The 15,657-nt window shown below is 56.9% G+C and overlaps 1 protein-coding gene across 1 annotated transcript in view; it reads left to right on the top strand.

Annotated features, from left to right (window-relative positions):
• LOC104284466 (dual specificity protein phosphatase 22-A-like) overlaps nt 1-11,191 on the top strand; it is a 13,870-nt gene extending 2,679 nt beyond the window's left edge. The window contains exons 4-7 of the mRNA XM_009882802.1: nt 2,188-2,237; nt 5,766-5,840; nt 6,306-6,477; nt 11,000-11,191. Coding sequence (XP_009881104.1) covers nt 2,188-2,237; nt 5,766-5,840; nt 6,306-6,477; nt 11,000-11,191 — 489 coding nt within the window. The remainder of the gene's footprint in view (nt 1-2,187; nt 2,238-5,765; nt 5,841-6,305; nt 6,478-10,999) is intronic.
• Nucleotides 11,192-15,657: the final 4,466 nt, after the last annotated feature.

Genomic DNA, 15,657 nt, shown 5'->3' with positions numbered 1-15,657 from the left:
CGGGGCGGCATCCAGCCCCGACGGGGAGGGGGGGACACAGCGGCACCCGGACCACCCCCCCCATCCTTCCAGGACAGGGTTCCCGGGACTCCCTGGCTTTGCCTGCCCTGTCCTCCTACCCTTCTCGGACCCCGGAGCGCTGCGGACCCCTCAGGCTGTGGGATGGGGAAACTGAGGCAGGAGGGAGCTGCCTGGTGGGTTGATGCCGGAGGTGCTGGACAGGTCTTTCATGCACAAATCCTGCCTGCGTGGACCCGTGGGGCGGGTGGACCCCGCAACAGAAGCAGCAGCCCCATGTGGGGGTCCGTGTGAGGGATGCTCGGACCACTCTGCTCATCCTGCAGCCGATGGCCGCGAGCAACTTGCACTTCATCCCGGTGTTGGACCTGCTGCCAGCTCCCAAATCCCGGGATGCTGCAGAAGGCGAAGGGGACTGCTTGGACCCCTCGTCCTTTGGGGCCATGATGGGCAGGGAGCCTCAGCAAAACGCCAGCTCGAGCCTTTTCCCCGCAAAGGTATTGAGTAACGTGGAAGGGGGGAAAGAGAGAAGGAAGGAGCCTGAATAAAATCGGTGCAGAGAAACGGCTCGTGGCTGGAGAAGGGGCAGCAGCTGGGGCTGGCAGGGCTCGGGGCACGGCCAGACGGGTAGCTAAACCACACGGGGAGCTTACAACATGGAGCAAGCCACTGGGCTGGTGGAAAGGGGAACCGGAAAGGCATGGTGGGTTGAGCAATGTGTCAATCACAGCCTTGGGTTGGGAACCGCAAACCCCAGCACCGGTCCCATGCGTGGCCCAGCTCTCCGAGGTGGGATGGGGGCACCCAGCCCCGTGGGGAAGGGGAAGCCGCTCGGAGCTCGGCAGTTAATCGGGGATCAAGGTGTGGGTTGGGGTTTGAGGAGGAGTGGGGTCGCTTTGGCTGCTCCACTGGTTGGCAGAGTGGCTTTGCCAGCAGCCTGGCTCTCTTTGCCACGGGGAGGTTGGGCTGGTGCCAGGCATGGTGGGGCGCAGCCAGGTTTTGGGAAGCCGCAGCCCATCATATGGCTCATCCCACAAAACCTGCTGGCGTTTGCTTGCTGGTCCCCATGCCCCTGCCTGGTGCACGGTCTTCTTCTACCCGCTGAGGTCCTGCCTGCCCCCGCCATCCCCTGCGTGCCGGGGAGCCACGGTTTGGCCAGGGATGTGGATGAGGAACCCACCGGCTCCGTTTCCCTCCCAGCCTCTCCAGCAACATCTCCAGGCAGCGAGCAGCTGGCTGGCACGCCATGAGGAGCCGGCAAGCGACACATCACTGTGGCACCTTGTCCCCATCCTGCGAGGGGCTGCAGGATGGTGAGGCCGAGTGTGGGATGGGGCTGGGGAGGATGGATGGGACGGAGAGGTGATGCACAGGAAAGCCCGCCTGTGCTCATCCTTGCAACGTGGGCCTTTCCAGCGTGGGAATATCCCCATGCCTGTCCCACTCTGTCCCTTCCCTCCTTAAATAATCAGCTTTTTCCAGCCTCCTGATCTGCCCTGTGCTGGAGGGAAGTGAGGGTGGTCCGGGGAGTTGGGCTGCATCAGCCCAGGGGGGACCTTTTGGCATCAGTGCCACAAGGAGCTGATGGAGATAGGGTAATCCCTGGTGCTTGGCTGTTTCGGCTCTGGCTGGCAGGATTTCCACCCATTTCGCTAAGAAAGTTTAAAAAAAACCTCAGATGAAAAGGATCTAATTTTAACTCAAAACAGGGAGGATCGAGGAAGCGATGTTTTAAAGAAAGGAAAGTAATCCGACCTACGTCAACATGCGGCAGGATGATTTATTGTGTATTAAAAGGACTGGGAGGAAATAACTCATTGATGAGAGTGACTTCATCAGTGCGTGTTCGCACACGTCTTCCTGACGGGGTTCGCCAGCCGGGGGCCCAGGAAAGGGGTGGATCAGTTTTGGGGGGTCCTGAGCATCGTAGCAGTTCCCCACAGCCTGACCTCTCCTCTGGGCTGAAATGGGGGGGAAATAGCCCTGGGGTGGGATGGATGCGACCCTTCATGGTTCTCCCTACCCATGCGGAGCCGGGTGATGGCAGCCAAAAATGGGTTGTGGCTTTCCCCTCACTGAAGGGTCAGCCGGGGAGAGGGAAAAGAGAGAAACGGGAGATTTTGTGTTTCTCAGAGGTATCTTATTACTGCAACCATCTCTGTATTGCAGGACATGACCTATCTCTGTATCTCAGCCTCGGATTCATCCAGTCAAAACCTGTAAGTTGTTTGCCATCCTTTCGTCTCCCAGCATCGCCCGTTGGTAGTTAACGGTCAATAAAAGTTCAGATTCTGCAGAATGAAAGTTCAGTTCATTCATGCTGCAAAAACTTGGTATCGTTGCTGAGCTGGACAGCAGCTGTGCTTCATTCTCAGGCAGTAGATAGCATTTGTAGGGATTGTAAAATCTGTTTCTGTGTGTGTTTGCAGTCAATAAGTTTAATTTAATTTTCCATCAGATTTCAGAATTATTCTACTGGGCAGGGTTGAAAAGTGGAGCATCAGAAAGACATTGATTTTGTCGGTCTTCTAGACATTTTCCTTGGAAAGAGAAAGAAAAGATTTGTTAAAACCAAAGTTGTGGGTTTTTTTCCCCCCATACAAAGCATAGATAGTCATAAGTCTTTTAATGATGTTCTTGAGAGGTGAGGGGTGCTGTAAGGAAGTCTGAGGATTTCATGGGACGTGGTGTTGGGGTGTGATGGGTGCAGGTGCTGCTGACACTGCGGGGGGGTGACAGCGCCCGGCTGCTGCTTTGGGCATCCATAAATCATCTGTTGCACCCAGGAAAAGGGTGACTCCGAGGGATTTTTCTCATCAATCAAACCCTAAAAAGGATTGAAACTTTGTGCAGAGTGACGGGAGCGAAGCCCGTTTGTGGAGGTGTTGGTTTTCCAGCCCCCTTGGGGAGCAGCCGTGCCCAGGGGTGTGATTCTGCTTGCTCATGCTCCTGCTGAGCGGAAAGAGAAGCTTTACAAGAAAACCCTGCCTCAGCAAGAACTGTTTTTTTTTGTTGTTATTTTTTCCCTTCTCTCATTTCTTTGCATTTGTGGCATGTCTACTGAAACGAAAAAAAAAACCAAACAAAAAAAAAAAGGAGAAAAAAGAAGATAAGACTGGCTGCCGGAAGGAAGACTTGTTAAAGGAACTATTTTCTGCTTGTCAGTTTATGCCTTGGATTTCACAATCCTGATGTCCTGAAGAGGAGATGCTTGCGACTCAGGACCTCAGTGGCTCTCAGCATTACGAGGTTCCACGTCCTGATCCCACGCTTCGAGGCTGGAAAAGCATGGGGAGAGCTTTCCTCTGGCTGGCTATCCAGGGAAAAAACGCCCTGTGGAGTGGGTGAGGATGGATGGGGTGGCAGAAGTGCTCACCTGTCTCCTTCCAGGATGGGTTGGGAGAGCGATGCTGTGTGCATGGAGCAGGCTGGAGGCTGGCAGCAAGTGTGCAGAGGCAGCTGGAGGCAAAAGCATCACCTTCTTCCAAGCAAAGTGCATCCCTGCTGGTCCCAGGCCAGGGGCTGAAGTGGAGGACTGGGTTCTGGAGAGCTTGGACCTCTGTAGGCAACACGTGCACGCCCTGGGGGATGCTGTCTGATCTGCAAAGATAAGTAGGACAAGGCAAAATCCCCCCGGACAAGTTTTAGGCAGGGAAAGGCTCCCCAGAGGGTGGTGCTTTCTTTGCTACGGTGGTCAAGGAATAGGCGTGTCTGTAGCCCATGAGGAGCAATGGACTGACATCTCCTTCCAGGGCCAAGAGGCTCAATATTTTTAGTATGACCACAGCTTCAAAGACTCCTCCATCTCTTCTCGGGCAGCAGAACCCCCTGCTGTATGTATTAAAAAACATCCTTGGCTGGTTTCTTAGCAGGAGCCCTGCCCTTCCAGGGAAGGGTGAAGAGCAGCATCCCCTTCCATCCCCCTCCTGGAGCAGGGGGAAGAGCATCCCCTTCCATGGGCTGGGCAGGGATGGATTTTAGAGGCTTCTGCCTTGTCCCCTGAGGGAAGCCGGCTCTGAGGTGGGGAGGATGCGCTGGGAGCAAGGCCTCGGCCAGGGGCACGAGGGGCAATAACTCTGTGGTAGCTCATGCCTTGGCTTCTGAGAAATCGGGAAGGCTGTGCAGGCGCTCACCCGCCCCATCACGTGGAGGCAGAGGAAGTCTGGCGCCGGGGCAGAGGCGCTGCCGGCTCCCACACTCACTGCCCAGTGGCTCTGGCTTGGCTGCGCCAGAGGGACCCTTTTTTCCTCCCCAAAAAAGCCAGGGTTGTGTGGTCAGGCAGTCCACCAGCAGCCCAAGTTATGCCCAAATCAGGTTTTCTGCTTCAAAACTACCCCAAGGCTCGGTGCGGCTGTGAGGGTGAGCAGGGATGGGCAGCATTTATTGCAAATATGTACCAAGGAGCCGAATACCTGGCTCGGTGTGGGATCTCGGAGATGCCCTCTGTCTTCTGGAGGGATTGGCAGTGGCTTCCAGCATCCCATGCAGTGATGAGCAGGAGGGATGTGTGTCCCATGAACACCCACCTCTATCTCATCAGTACCTACCGAGTTATTTATCTTGTTTTCTATGTCTCCATCCTTCAAAAAGATGAGTGCTGCTCAGGCTGAGAGAGTTGGGGTTGTTCAGCCTGGAGAAGAGAAGGCACTGAGGAGACCTTATAGCGGCCTTCCAGTATCTGAAGGGGGCCTGCAGGAGAGCTGGAGAGGGACTTTTTACAAGGGGATGTAGTGATAGGATGAGGGGTGTAATGGCTTCAAACTGGAAGAGGGGAGATTTAGAATAGGAAGAAATTTTTCACTGTGAGGGTGGTGAGCCCCTGGAACAGGTTGCCCAGAGAAGCTGTGGCTGCCCCATCCCTGGAGGTGGCCAAGACCAGGTGGGATGGGGCTTTGAGCAACCTGGGCTGGTGGGAGGTGTCCCTGCCCATGGCAGGGGGGCTGGAACTAGATGATCTTTAAGGTCCCTTCCAACCCAAACCATTCTATGATTCATTTAGCTGAGCAGGCAGGTCAGAAGGAGAGAAGCACCGTAGTGTGTTGCAGTTGAGCTGCCAGAAAGCCCCGAGTCCCTGACCTTAGGGTGAACGTGCTCCCTCTGCCTTAACGGCACTTACTGGTGGTGCTCGCAGGAATGGAGCTATCTGGGGACAAGCCTGCGTTGTCGCTGGCAGCTCTGCCTCCCTGCCACCAGCACCTCTCTGTGCCCTCTCTGGGGTGGGAAGGGGCTGGAGGGGCTGCTTGGGGTGAGGAGGGGAAGGGAGTTGCACCATTTTGGAAATCGCAGGCAAAACACCTCGGGAGCCACCTTCTCCCTGCCTTCTTCCTCACTGGCATCTTTGCCCTTGAGGAAACTGGGTGGTTTTGGCATGGTTTGGGAATTAGGGGTGAGCCGGTGGCTCAGGGCAACCTCTGACATGGCCCTTGGCCGCAAGATGACACCTCGCCTGGAAGCTGTCTCACTGGCGTCCTCTCCTGAGCTGGTTTGGCTGATGGCATCACCCTGTTCCTGATGCCTGGGGAGCAGGAAATCCCCCGGAAAGTTTCCCAGGTCATTTCCTTCCTGGCAGATGAAGATCAGCCCCTCTGCCTTTGCTAGGCAGAGGAAGGACCGCTGCTCCCACCCTATGTCGGTGGCCCCAGGGTGGTGGGAAGTCCTTGGTATGGGATGTGACGGATGGTGTGGCCAGGCACCTTGCAGGGGTGGGCAGCCCTCCCATCCTCACCTCCCTGCCTCTCTCCTTGCAGGCTGCAGCATTTTAAGGAGTGCATCAAGTTCATCCACGAATGCCGGCTTGGTGGGGGAGGCTGCCTCGTCCATTGGTGAGACCTACTGTCACCACCTTGCATCCCCAGTTCATGTTGGTCCTGTGGGAGGTGGGGATGGGCTCCCAAAAAGTGTCCTCAACATTGAACGTCACTTGTGGTGGGGATGAAGAAGAGGAGAAGACAAGGAACAGTGGGAGGGTGACAGGGGAAGGTGTCCTCTGCTGAGACCTGTGGGGATGGGTGGTCTGTGCACTGAAAACCTGAGCATCCAAAGAGGTGGGACAGCCTGGAGGAGGGGACGGGGGGGGAAGTCACCTGCCTGGAGCCACCAGCAGTGGATCCCTGTCCATGCGGCTCCTTATCCCCACCCAACCCATGGCTGGGGAACCCTGCTAGCACCCCAGCGAGAAGGGATGCCCATGGGAAGACGCATCCCATGAGCGTCCCTTGCTGCGGGGCCACACCAGCCTCGGTGGTGGGAATACTTCTACCTGATGCTGCTCCCTCGTGCTCTGCCAGCCTGGCTGGGGTCTCCCGCAGCACCACCATCCTGGTGGCTTACCTCATGACGGTGACCGAACTCGGCTGGGAGGGCTGCCTGGCTGCCACCAAGGCCGTGAGGTCCTACGTCAGCCCCAACTTTGGCTTCCAGCAGCAGCTGCAGGAGTACGAGGCGACCTTGCTGCAGGAGGTATGCCCTGCCCCGACGTCCCCTTATATATGTGTCTGCGGAGTTTGCAAACGTGTACGACTCTTTTGCATGCAGCTCACTGCAGGCGCCAGCTGTTTGCCCGAGCTGGCCTTTGTGCATGCTATTTATTACCTGGGGATTTTGGGTTTTGCATGCAAAAAAAAAAAAAAAGAAAGAAATGAAAAAAAAAAAAAAAGAAGCACCTAGACATTATGCGAGTGCACTTAAAAAAAGCTCTTTAAAACCCCAGTGCTTTTCTCGAGAGTTCAGTTAGGACGTAGTGGGAGGGATGGGTGAGCATCAAGTCCCCCGGGAGCCCCAGGAAAGGTGCTGAGCTGGTTCCGAGGAGAGGAGAGGAGAGGAAGGCTCTTGCAAGTGGCTTTGGATGCGCTTGCATCTGGCAGGGCCTTCTCTGACAGCAGCAAGTGCCCGGCTTTCAGAGGCAGGGGACAGAGAGAAGCAAGTGTTGATGGAGAAATTCACCTCTTTCCTCCCCAAAATGATGCGGAACAGCAGGTTTTAGGAGAGCTAGAGCCCTGGCTGGGTGGGTTCCCGTCCTGCGCGAGAGTGGGATGTTGCTGTAGCTGAGCCGAGCCAGATGCCGGCAGCTGGGAGCGAGAGCAGCGCATTTACACTAGTTGCAGAGATCAGAGCTGCACTTTTGACCCGGAAAGCCTTCAAAAGCAAAAGGAAAGGCCTTTAAAAGCACAGTTCCCGCGCAGCTCCCCGGCTGCCCTCCAGTCTCTCCCACGCCGAACCCTGTTCCTCTGCCCAGCCCGGGCCCCTGCAGTGAAGGACCGGGATCCAAAACCGCCCTGGGAGGGCAAAGGGGCCACAGGTGGAACTCTGCAAGGAAGAAGTAACCCACAACGTGATGTCCACAAGGCGCCCCTAAACTTGGTCCCATCCCTGGAGGTGAGTGTCGTCCCCCCCGGCTGTAACCATGAGGGTCGTGCAGTGGCCCCGCGGCAGACGGTGATGGAGACCCGGCGGTCCCTCCGGCTACACCGAGTGGTTTAAGGGGATTTCTCTCCTCCCAGGAGAGAGGCAGGGACAGCACGTGACACTGGCCCAAATGTCAGCCCCTTCCCCACTGCTGAGCTCCCTTCCCTGGGTGCCGGAGGGAGCGGGCAGTCGCTGTCACATGAGGGATGCAGCTCTGCCCCGTTATCACCGGCTGTCAAAAACACCCACGGGGGCGGGCGGAAAATGGTCCAAGGGATTACAAAACACCCGCAGTGCTGGAGATTCCCCGCGGGGCTTCCCCTGGCTGGGTCAGCTCTCCCCAACCCTTCCCACGCTCTGGCTGCATCCCAGCACAAACCACCATGTGGGGTTGCTGTCTTGTGCGCCCCCTTCTCCCCCCCTCCTCCATCCCAGCTATTCCTCCGGCTCCCCAAAATCCAGGCTGGCCTCAGTAGATGCTGGACTTTCCCTCCCTTTCCTTTAGATGCTGCTTTTTCATCACATTGAAGTTTTGCCGGGGGCTTTGCCAGCATTTCCTTGAAAAGACCAAAGGCAGAGCCAAGGGCGGAGGCGCCTGGATGTGTTTTTCTGAGCTGCGGGCCTTAGCGAGAGCTGCCTTCTTACTCAGAACACCCTGCCTTCCCCGCGATCGCGGCGTTGGGGGAGAGGGGGAAGCTGCGGATGGCCCTCGTGGGCGGATTGCTGCTAGCGCGGCCCCGGGGGCGACGGCTGGCTGCTGGAGCGGGGAGCGCTCTGGCATTACTCATCCGCAGCTGCATTTGAAGAAGGGGAAGAGCCAGGATGGATGCTCCAACCTGACGGGCGATGCGCTGCTCCCAGCTCGCCCCTGCGCCCTCCGCTTTTGCAAGAGGAAGGGACTTGGGGGTAGGTCAGCTGAGGTGGATGGTTGGGGGTCCCGCAGGATGGTGGGCACCGTCGGTATGTACCTGTGTGGCCAGGAGCTCGTGGGACCCCGTGCTGCGTGGGTCCTGCACCTTGCTTCATGCCAAACAGCAGTTGGCTTGCTTACCTTGGCTGTGGGAGGTCACGCCTGGTTCCCCTTTGTGGCTTTGGGGTGGTTTTCCGTGTGTGTAGGTAGGATGCAGGAGCAAGGGTATTGTGACCTGAGCTTCAGCTCTTGCTGAGGATAGAAAAGAGGTTAAATGTCCCCATTTAGCCCAGCTGTCATCCCAGCAAGCAGCGATTCGGAGATGCAGCGCTTGGGAGCAGACATGGATAAGGGCTGGGCAGGCTGCTCGGGATGAAAAACCTACTTTCTTGTTGGCTAAAACCTGTGAGGGACAGGTCAGACCTCCTGGGAACCTCCTCCCCAGGGCTGCAGGTGAGCATCCCTCGGTGCCTTGGTTTCCTCCATCCGGAGCAGGGACCTGAGATGGGACCCCGGGAAGTAGAAACGGAGAAGCTGCTCTCTGGGACTGGTCAGCCGGCCCCTCGCCGCAGGAAGCGTGCCTCGAGCGCGCAGCTGTGGTTTCGAGCTGGCAAATGGTGCTTATTGGGGCTAGATGGATGAAGAAGGAAGGAAGGGACCAAGAGCAGCAGCAGGAGGACGGGTAAGGTTAGAAAAGGAAGTAAGAGAGCTCAGAGAAGACGGTGTAGACGTGAGAGAGGGCACAGACGGGCATTCAGGTGATGGACCCGTCCCCCAGTGGTGCTGGCACACCATGGCCAGGCTGCATTCCCCTCCCCCCGGTGCTGCCCCAGATGGGATGGGTGCTCCGGGCCCCAGGAGAGAGGAGGAGGGCAGCGGGTTAGTGGTCAGCGCTGGAGGAAACTGGCTGTAACCACTTCTTGCTCTGGCTTTAAAAGGAAACGCCTGGCAGCAGCAGGGTGCTTCCCCCAGCCTCCCGCCGGCTCCTTCCCTCTTTCGCTGGATGGTGGGAGCCATCTCCGAGGCAGGGCGGTGGGTGCTGAGACCTCAGCGGGTGCCAAGCCTTGGTGGCCAGGCTGGTCTGCCCATGGAGCTCCCATGGAGCTTCATCCCGCTGGATGGTTTGCATGGGAGGGATGTTCCCTCCATGAGCGGCTGGCATGGATGCTTGCCCCAAATCCTGTCCCAAATCCTTTGGGATTCACTTCCCAGGGTGGTTTTTTTTTTTAATAAGCAAGGAATCAGGCCTGGCTCTCGAGGTCTGCCCCGAACAAAAGGTCTTCCCGCTTGCAGGCGGCGCGCCCAGCGGCCGTGGCGAGTCCTGCTGTCTGCAGGAGTGGATTTGGGGAATCCAGACATTCCCGGTGGAAATCCCCTCTGCCCGAGCTGACTTTCCCCGGCTGCAGGAGGGGGGATGCCGCCAGGGTCAGTCTCAGGCTTTATTCTCTTGTGGCTCGTGGTCCCCACGCTTGTGGCAGTCCCGGCAGGACAGGGCTGAGCTGCCCATCCCACTCTCCTGCATCCGTGGGTTTGGTGGCTCCTGGCCATGGGGTGCACCTCACCCCGGGGGTGCTGAGGCTGGGCAGCTGCTGGGGGCTGCCTGCCCTCTCCCTCCAGTTCCCCCAGTTGCACCCCATGCCTGTCCCAGCGCTACCCCATGCCGGGACTCCAACGCTGGGTCCCTCTCTGGATGCTTTGCACCCACTGGTTTTGCATTCCCGTACTCCCTATCCTCCATCCTTTTTTTTGTAAAGTGGTCGGTTATTGCTGGCCGTGGTCCTACCTCTCATCCCAGTAAGTCCTGCTTGCTGGAGCTGCTGGTTCCCACCTACTTTGGAAGAGGGCAAAGCCCTGCCCGCTCCCCACGAGCACCGGGTATCTGCCACAGCAGATCCCGGCAGAGCTGCCCGTTCCTGCCTACGCTCTCGGGCGCTGCAGCCTGGACCCGTCTGGCCGTTTCTCATCCCAGCAGTAGCGGGAAGCGTTTCTACAGACCGTCTCTCTCGTTTCCCAGCCACCTCCGGACCTCCGCCTGCTGCCAGCTGGCCGCCAGCCATCGGCACGCTCCGTGCCGCTGGAGCAGCCTTTGCAGCGATGAGGGGAGGATGAAACGCGCTCCCCGACTGCCCGGTGGCGAGCAAGACGCTCTGCAAATCAAACCTGCCTCGGCATGCGAGAGCCGGCTCGGCCGTGCAGCTTGTGGCAGCGTGTCCAGCCTGTCCTCGTGCTGCCACGGCGGGGAGAAAGCGCGGGGAGGCTTTTCTTAGGAGGATTTGGGCACACAAGGAAGGAGAGCAGCTTCTTGGTAAATAAAGCTGCCATCCCGGCTGCAGCCAGGGTGAGAAGCTGAGGATGCTGCCGGCTCTCCGGGTCCATCTGTGCCGGGCTGGGCATGCGGGAAGTGTTTGGTCTTGGCGGGGAGGGGGAACCGTCGCATGTCTTCTGAGCCATGGTCGTGTCGCGTGGTGTGCGAGCTTCTGCGAAACTGGGACCTTTCTGCTTGCTGGTTCTGGCTGGGGATCCCCTGGCCTCACCTGGGATGCAGCGGGCATTGCCCCCGCTCGGCTTGCTGCTTTCCACTGGAGCTGTTGCAAGTCCTGGCTTTCAAGCTGGAGGTGTCTCAGCCCCCGGTGACCCTGATGACCTCTTTTGGCTTTATCTTGGCAGTACCGCACCTGGATCTGCCATGACTATGGCAGGAACCCCTTCCAGGAGCAGGAGGAGCTGCAGTGCCTGCTGGCCCAGAAGGAGCAGCAGTTGGGGAGCAGGGATTGCTCCTGCCTCCACTCTCCAGCTCCCACCTACCCACTCCCCGACCACGCAGGTGGCACCGGCAGAAGCAGATGGATGAACAGATAAGCAGCCGGCTGTTCGCAGGCAGAAGTTGGCCCTGGGGCTTGGAAAACTCTGTATTCCCTTTGCCAAACGCCAAAGGGGATTCATGTCTAGGGCAGAAAGCAGCCAGCGCTGGCCTTGGCTGCGGGCTCGAGGGTTGGAGCGAGGGAGTCGGGACTCGCAGACCCTCCCCTTGGCTGCCGGCTCTGTGTATACCTCTGGGCGAGTTAATTGATGACAGTGTCTTGCTCTGTCCCGTTCCTCCATTCCCCAGTGGATCATAGAATCATTGAATGGTTTAGGTTGGAAGGGACCTTGAAGATCATCGTGTTCCAATGTCCTTGAAGATCATCAAGTTCCAACGGACACCTCCCACCAGCCTAGGTTGCTCCAAGCCCCGTCCAACCTGGCCTTGAACGCCTCCAGGGATGGGGCCTCAACAACTTCTCTGGGCAACCTGGGCCAGGGGCTCACCACCCTCACAGTGAAAAATTTCTTCTTGGTATTTAATCATAGAATCACAGAATGGTCAGGGTTGGAAGGGACCTCTGGAGATCATCTAGTCCAACACCCCTGCCAGAGCAGGGTCACCTACAACAGGTTGCACAGGATGGCATCCAGGAGGGGTTTGAATGTCTGCAGAGTGGGGGACTCCCCAACCTCTCTGGGCAGCCTGTTCCAGCGCTCCACTAGCCTCAAAGTAAAGAAGTTCCTCCTCTTGTTAAGATGGAAAACACGGCCGTGTTTCCATCACCCCGGGCAGCAGCAAGCCCTGTCCCTCTCTCCAGCAGTGTGGTACCCAGACACTCCTGCGGCAGGGGATGAGGATGCCAATGCAAACCTTGGAAAGCCGGGGTGGGGAGAAGCCACCTTTTATTCTCTTTGCAGCGAAGCTTGAGGCTGCTGCAGCCTGCGAGGCTGCCCTGAGGAGGGAGGGATGGGTCCCGGGGTGTCGGTGTGCTGCCGAGCCTGGCTGTCACCCCATGGGATGGGGAGAGGGGCCGGAGGCTCCTGGGGCTGCAGATGCCCCTCGCTGTGCTTGGACTTTCCTGGTCCAGCCTGTCCTTGGCAGATGTCTGTCTGGCATTTTCCTTCACCCACCGCCCCCAGGGAGGGGGGAAACCCAGCTGTGCCGGAGTCTGCCTGTCCCCACCGCCTCCATCCCTGGAGCCAGAGTGGTTTTGGGTTTCCCCTGCCGCCCGATCTGAATGTCCCCGGTTGCAAAAGCAGCCATTTGCTTGATTTGACTCGGTTGACCCGCAGACCGATTTAACGCTGTCCTTCTCCAACAGTCTCTTTAATATTGAAAGATCGTGACTATGTCCATTTTTACATCCCAAACTCGTACATCGTGTCTCCAAAGCATGGCCTTGCTGCCTTCCTTTGCCAGGACTCCCCACATCTATCTTACAATGGGGATCCCAATCCATCGACACAGCCCTTCTACTTTTAAACCTTCAAACCTTCCATGTCAGCTTGGCCTTTTACTATAAATACCTTGCCTGACTTCTCAAAAATATCTGTTCTGCAATCCATTCTGAGAAAGAAAAAAAAAAAAAAAAGGTGCTTAAAATATTTCTAGGAATTCCCTTAATGAAAACTTCTGGGTACTCTGAGTGTGACAGTACTGGGGGTTACTTGCTGAACTCCTTATAAAGAGGAGAGTGATTAAAACCGTGAGGATGGCTGGTCTTGATTTGCAGTTTTCCTGGTGGGAATGGAGGGATGGACTGACATGACCGCTCCACTGCTGTGTCCTGTTGCCTATTTTCTTGATGAGAACCATCAGCAAAATTAAAAGTTCTAAAGACTCGGTGTTTAGCCATAATGTATAGGATTCCAGGGGGAAAAACAGGGCTTTTCCCGGTCTTTTTAGGTTGAGAAAAGGCTGTTATTCTCCACTCTGTGTGGGAAAGCGCCCCAAGCAATTAATGAGTTCAAGGACCATAAATGCCGTTGATGGAGTGGACTGAAGGGAAGTTGAGCAAACCGGGTCGATATTGTATTTAATGCCTCTGTTATCATTTTAGGAAGCAGAAAAATGGAACTTGTGCACAGGAAAAAAAAAAAAAAAAAGAAAAAAGAAGAAAGTTGGTTTCTGGTGTTAATAGGAAGTCATCAGAGATCTGTGATAAGCAGAGATTAGGTTTGCAGTAGGTGTGACAACCTCTGCGGAGCACTGTCGTCCTGTCACATGTGCGAGCTCTGGTGGCCGTGTCCCCTCCTGTCCCGCAGCTGGGCATCCCGGGACTCAAACGTACCCTGAGGAACCGTGGCACCAAAGCAGCTGTTATCCCTGGAAAAATCCCCCTGATTTGGGGACTTACAAGGGATGGTCCCCATAAGCTGCAGCATCCCCCACGCTTGGCATCACAGCAACAACCGTTGCCCAAATAGCATCTTCCAAGCCCAATTTCCTCGAATTTGAGGCATGTCCCAGGTGGCTATATATATTTTTCCACTCTGGCCTACGTCAGTGGGACCTGCAGTGGCTTTGGGACCTCTGGGCACTGGAAGGCAAACCTTGAAGCAGGGAAAAACGGGCTGGTTTCTACTTCTTTCTACATGGGTAAGAGCTCTGCACGCTACGCCGCTTAGCTCTCCTGAAAGCCCCGGTGTCTCCGACGTGGGAAAAATGACTCTGCAGAAGTGTGAATGAGCTTCCCGGGATGCTGCTCCCCCTCCGCACACAGGGAAATAGCTTGCAAGAAATTCCCAGCCGGGCTGCCCACTCCAGGCTGTGTTTCGTGTTGTCCCTTGCCTGCCACCAGCAGGGATGTGGGGCATCTTGCTCCCTTCCAGCCTGCTGCTGTCAGGACCGTGAGCTGCTGAAAACCCCGTTTTAAGGGGTTTATTATTTTATCCTCCTCCTGCTGGGATCCCACTTACCCCAGGGAACTGAGACTTTGCCTTTCCAGGATTTTTCCAGGCTGCCCGTGAAGTTGCGGAGCCAAAAGGAAGCCAAGAGGTGATGCAATCACCCTGCCGGTAACACGGTGGCAATTAGCTCGTTGGGCTCCAGGGGGGACAAGGGGATGGAGAGACTTGATTTAAAATAGCCCAGATTTTGCCAGACCTCGTACAAAGGAAACAATTTTTTACCGAGGTGGGTCTTCGGCCGGCGTGAGCAGGCAGGACCGGTGCTACGGGGGTCCCCCCCGAAATAACCCTCCTAACCGCATCTGATTGCAAAAGAGGTTTTTGGCTGTCCCCAAATCTCACAGGGGGAATCTGATTAGGATCAGTCGGGTGTTTAAAAACAAGGGCTATTACAGCCGTTATTTATTAGAAATGACAGTAAAGGTTGTGTACCTTAGATCATTATTTTTATTATGCCATCTGTGCAGCTCCATACATTTCCCATTTCTCTGTATTACCCACATGGGAGTGATTACGGTTTTCTTCCAAGAAATGTGCATGTAATCTGGTAATCCCAAAAAAACCCTCTGAAGTCAGGCTGCAGATGGTCCTTTATGCTCTGCTACGGCCGGTGGCCCCAGCTGGGTATGTCTGGGCTGGACTGGGGCTGCTGGGCACTGCGGGGACAGCGATGACGGCGGGGGGACAGTGGCACTGCTGGGGCGGCGAGGGAGAGACTGATTTGGGGACCTGGGGCTGATCCGGGAGGGGACTGGGAACTGCCCGGGCATGGACTGATCTGGCACTAGGGAGACTGGTCTGGGGCTGCGGATGGACTGGTCTGGGACTGGGGACGGTGGTCTGAGGCTGGGAAGACTGGTCTGGGACTGGGGAGAGACTGGTATGGGGCTGGAGAGGCTGGTCTGGGACTGGGGATGGACCAATCTGGGACTGCGGAGACTGGTCTGAGACTGGGAAGACTGATCTGGGTCTGGGGATGGGCTGATCTCGTACTAGGCATGGACAGCTCTGGGCCAGGGGACACTGGTCGGTAACTGGGGATGGACTGGTCTGGGACTGGGGAGACCGGTCTGGGACTGGGGATGGACCAATCTGGGACTGCAGAGACTGGTCTGAGACTGGGAAGACTGATCTGGGTCTGGGGATGGACTCACCTGGGACTGGGGACACTGGTCTGGGACTAGGGATCGATTGGTCTGGGACTGTGGAGACTGATCTGGAGTGGGGATGGACAGATCTGGGATAGGGGACACTGGGCGGTAACTGGGGTTAGACTGGTCTGGGACTGGAGATGCTGCTCTGGGGTTGGGGAGAGACTGGTCTGGGGCTGGGGATGGACTCACCCGGGATTGGGCAGACTGGTCAGTAACTGAGGATGGACCAGTCTGGGACTGTGGACCCTGGTCTGGGGATGGAATGACCTGGGACTGGGGAGAGGCTGGTCTGGGACTGGGGATGGAATGACCTGGGACTGGGGAGACTGATCTCGGTCTGGACTGGTCTGGGACTGGGGATAGGCTGATCTAATATTGGGAAGAGACTGGTCGGTAACTGGGGATGGACTGGTCTGGGACCGGGGAGACCCGCCTGGGCGGTTCCCACCCGGCCCC

The sequence above is a fragment of the Charadrius vociferus genome, unplaced genomic scaffold (genome assembly GCF_000708025.1).
Source record: "Charadrius vociferus isolate BGI_N301 unplaced genomic scaffold, ASM70802v2 scaffold714, whole genome shotgun sequence".
Lineage (NCBI taxonomy): Eukaryota > Metazoa > Chordata > Aves > Charadriiformes > Charadriidae > Charadrius > Charadrius vociferus.
The sequence above is the reverse complement of the archived record's forward strand: the minus strand, read 5'-3'. Positions and strand labels throughout refer to the sequence as shown.